Source organism: Verticillium alfalfae, genomic scaffold (assembly GCF_000150825.1).
Source record: "Verticillium alfalfae VaMs.102 supercont1.5 genomic scaffold, whole genome shotgun sequence".
NCBI lineage: Eukaryota > Fungi > Ascomycota > Sordariomycetes > Glomerellales > Plectosphaerellaceae > Verticillium > Verticillium alfalfae.
Genome location: NW_003315034.1, coordinates 1104841 through 1108161, shown reverse-complemented (window position 1 = coordinate 1108161; position 3321 = coordinate 1104841). Strand labels below are relative to the sequence as shown.

Here is a 3321-nt window from a genome sequence, read left to right as displayed (position 1 = left end):
CGGCGGTGGTGGCGGCGGCGGCAGAGGATCTTGATGGTGGCCGCCCAGGAGAAACGTCGGGATGGGCGTCAGCGAGGAAGTCGGAGTCGGAGTCGGCACGTGGTGCAGATCATGATCTTTTGGCGGTGGTGCGATTCGAGAAGGGCATGGACGAAGAGACGAGGAGGCGCGCGTCAGGCCTTGTTGCCCTGCCTTGCGGTCGTACGTGACGTGGCTTGAAGTTTCGTGCTGGTCGTGGGGTCGGATCACCTGTCGAGGGGTGCGACCAGAGCCAGAGGAGAGTCAGAGTCGAAGAAAGCGCGAGGAATGGATGGATGGGGAGACAGGGACGGTGAATGTAATGTAATTGTCGAGGTTTGGGGTTTGGGATTTGGGATCCAAAGGGTCCATGCGCACGCACAGCAGCCAGCCGATGCAGGGGTTCAGCACATTATCCGCGACTCGTGCGCTGGGCCAATGAGGCTGCCTCGCTAGTGCCCCGCGTTCCGAGCTGCAGCATTCGGCGTGCCTGGATTTGTGTTCGTCCGGCGGCCAGGGTCCATCCATATCGCATGTGTTTTTGCTTGTCTTGTCGGCCGGGTTGGGTTGGCATGGTTGATGGTCGAGCCTTGGTTGCAGCCTCGTTTGCAGCCTCGTGCAAGTACCCAGGGTCACGAGATGTGTCTTCTTGCACGATGCTGCTGTGGCTGCCCCAAGGCACCTGCAAGGCACCTGCCCCTGGAGTGGCATGGGCGCAGGTGCCATGGGGCATCCACCCCTAGCAAGAGTGACACAGACTGGGAGCCAGAATACAATGATCCCGCCACCAAAACCCATGCGCTTCTTCCAAGTCGTACTACAGCCGGGTCCACATCGAGGACGATCGCTTCGTGAGACAGCTCCTGCAGCCTTGGTACTCAGCTGACGGGTACACCGACAAGATGATCAACTACCTACCTCAATGACCGCTCCAGCCAAAGCAGAGAGCAACCCGATTCCGCCCATCTCCCCTCCAGCACCCTCCACTGACCGCATCACGATCTGGCTGCGATTTCTCCATTCCGTATCACCTAGGAAGATTACCAAGCATCTGAACGCACGTCACCAAGTCCGTCGACAGCAGCCATGTTGGTGAGAGGTCCCCAGCGAGGGCACCTTTGTTGCTCGGTTCCCGCCTCCCTCGATGTCGTATCGTACCTGCAGCACCGAGCTCTCACTTTGATTCATTCTAGCCAGATCACACCCCAGCAAAATTATCGCAGAAATAGAGTCATGAACTTCGCTCTCTTCAGCTCTGGAGACGGGACGAACACGTCTGTGGCTAGATAGGTCAGGTCATGGCAACGATATAAGAGAACTGGAAGCTGTATAAGATCTGGAACCTGGACACGAGCCTCCAAGTCTGTGGAAGAACTCCCTGGCCTTCCCTCATGCGCCGCGTTCACCAAACTTCTCGTCTGCTGGATCACAGGACGTCCGAAGTCTAGCTGCCCAAGATGTTGACGTTTTTGCGAGAGCACAACTACAATGTTTCGAAACACATCACTTCTAATCTGTTGATGGCCGTCATGGTCCTCTGCACAAGTGTCTTCACCTGCGGCGGAGAACTCGGAGTATATTTTACTCCCCGATCCAGAATTGACTTTTTAGAAGAGCTGAGAAGATTGCACGCTGGAAGTCGTCTGGCTTGGGCTCTAAACTGTCCGAACTGGACAATGGCAACATGGAGGCAGCTGTGCGACATTGACCAACTGAATTCAAGGCTATCAAGCCGCAACACAAGTCCACACCATCTACGATTATCATTATGGGCCACGCAGATAGAAAGATTGCGAGCCTAGAACTTTCAATCAACAAACGTTTCTATGAATGCACAAGGCTTCTTGTCACATACTTGCTCCATGTCCGCAGTCGTTTGGTTTCCTCAGAAAAAAAAAATACTCCGAGTCATGGAGAACCAGTCAAGAGATGCGACAGGGCTTCAACAGGCCGACTTGGTGACACCTCTCATGCACACAGGCTCACCTGACTTATTTGTGGCCATTCAGAGGTTGAATCTCCCCCGAGATGTACTCGCATTGGTGACGGTTCGCATTGTGCATTGGGGCCTGACTGCTTCTGGACCAACTGCCATAACTGTTGGTACCTATATCAAGCTACCTTCCCCACACCTCTTTCGCAACCGTCATAAGCAAGTTATGGTGAGGAACATGAAGAATCAGATGAACACCAGCTCGATTCCATCAGGAGAGCTACTTCGGGGCCAATTCAAAGCACTCCCATGAGAAACCAACTTGGAAGGGTAAGGTATCTGTATCAACACACGATTGAGAACTCCCTTCCGGGTTTGGCTTTTCTTCAGACCAGAAACGCTAACGACTTTGATACCTAAAGTATTTACTGATTTACGGCCAAGTCGATTGATTTCACTCATGGAGCCCGTCATACTATCTATGGAGGTCGGCGACGACGATTCTTGGGATAGCTACTACCGACTACGCATCGGATCGCAGGTCAAATACCTCGCCATCTCCCCAGGGACATTTGACCCAGACACGTGATCACTACCGCTGCAGTCCTTACCTAAACTTCCGACTGGAGAATGGACCATGGCCAAGAGCTCCCGAGACAAAGCGACTGGTGATTTGAGAACTGGATTCTCCAATCATGTTCTGTCTGGGGTCCAAATGGCATCCTGTTAGCGTTGACTGCCTCGAGCTGGAGAGATCTAAACAACTCACAGTGTCGGCCTTTGAAGTCATCACACCAAGTTCGATCCCGACATTCGATGCCTCATCGCCCACTACTGTGATCGCTAAGATAGCCCGATTCAAGTGGGAGGTGCCGAGAACTGAACAAGAAACGATAGCTTATCAGCTACTGGATGGCTCTGGTCTGGTGCCACGTTTCCTGGCTCATATCCACGAGAATGGACGCATCATGGGATTTCTGCTTCAAAAATTGGAAGGACGCCATGCTTCCATCCACGATCTGAGTGCGTGTGAGGCCGTTCTGAAAAAGATTCACGAACGGGGCCTGTTACATGGAGATGTGAACCGACACAACTTTATAGTGCAGGAAGATGGGATAAAATTGCTCGACTTTGAAAATTTCCAGGAGAACGCCAGTCCTGGGTTGATGCAAAAGGAGCTGGAAAATCTAAGTGACCAACTTGTCGAGGAGTCAGGAAGGCGCGGAGGCTTCATACCCTGGAAAGGTAGCGACTGATTGATCGGTTTCATGAAGGTATGAGTCCCTGCAGCCACACTGGTATCCAAGCCAAAGTGTTCGCCGCAAACTGTTCTGATCGATTCACAGAAATTCAACTTCTCAGTGCGATCA

General features: G+C 52.7%; 3 protein-coding genes across 3 annotated transcripts; all 3 read left to right on the top strand.

Moving 5' to 3' along the window:
* Positions 1-1475: 1475 nt before the first annotated feature.
* Positions 1476-1820, top strand: VDBG_04662 (predicted protein; the record flags this gene model as incomplete). The annotated part of the gene is made up of 1 exon (XM_003005010.1): positions 1476-1820. The coding sequence occupies one exon, from the start codon at positions 1476-1478 to the stop codon at positions 1818-1820; it is 345 nt and encodes a 114-aa protein (XP_003005056.1).
* A 591-nt stretch (positions 1821-2411) lies between these two features.
* On the top strand, positions 2412-2540 carry VDBG_04661 (conserved hypothetical protein; the record flags this gene model as incomplete). Its single annotated transcript, XM_003005009.1, has 1 exon — positions 2412-2540. The coding sequence occupies one exon, from the start codon at positions 2412-2414 to the stop codon at positions 2538-2540; it is 129 nt and encodes a 42-aa protein (XP_003005055.1).
* Positions 2541-2646: 106 nt separating this feature from the next.
* On the top strand, positions 2647-3207 carry VDBG_04660 (conserved hypothetical protein; the record flags this gene model as incomplete). The annotated part of the gene is made up of 2 exons (XM_003005008.1): positions 2647-2974; positions 3053-3207. The coding sequence occupies 2 exons, from the start codon at positions 2647-2649 to the stop codon at positions 3205-3207; spliced, it is 483 nt and encodes a 160-aa protein (XP_003005054.1).
* Positions 3208-3321: the final 114 nt, after the last annotated feature.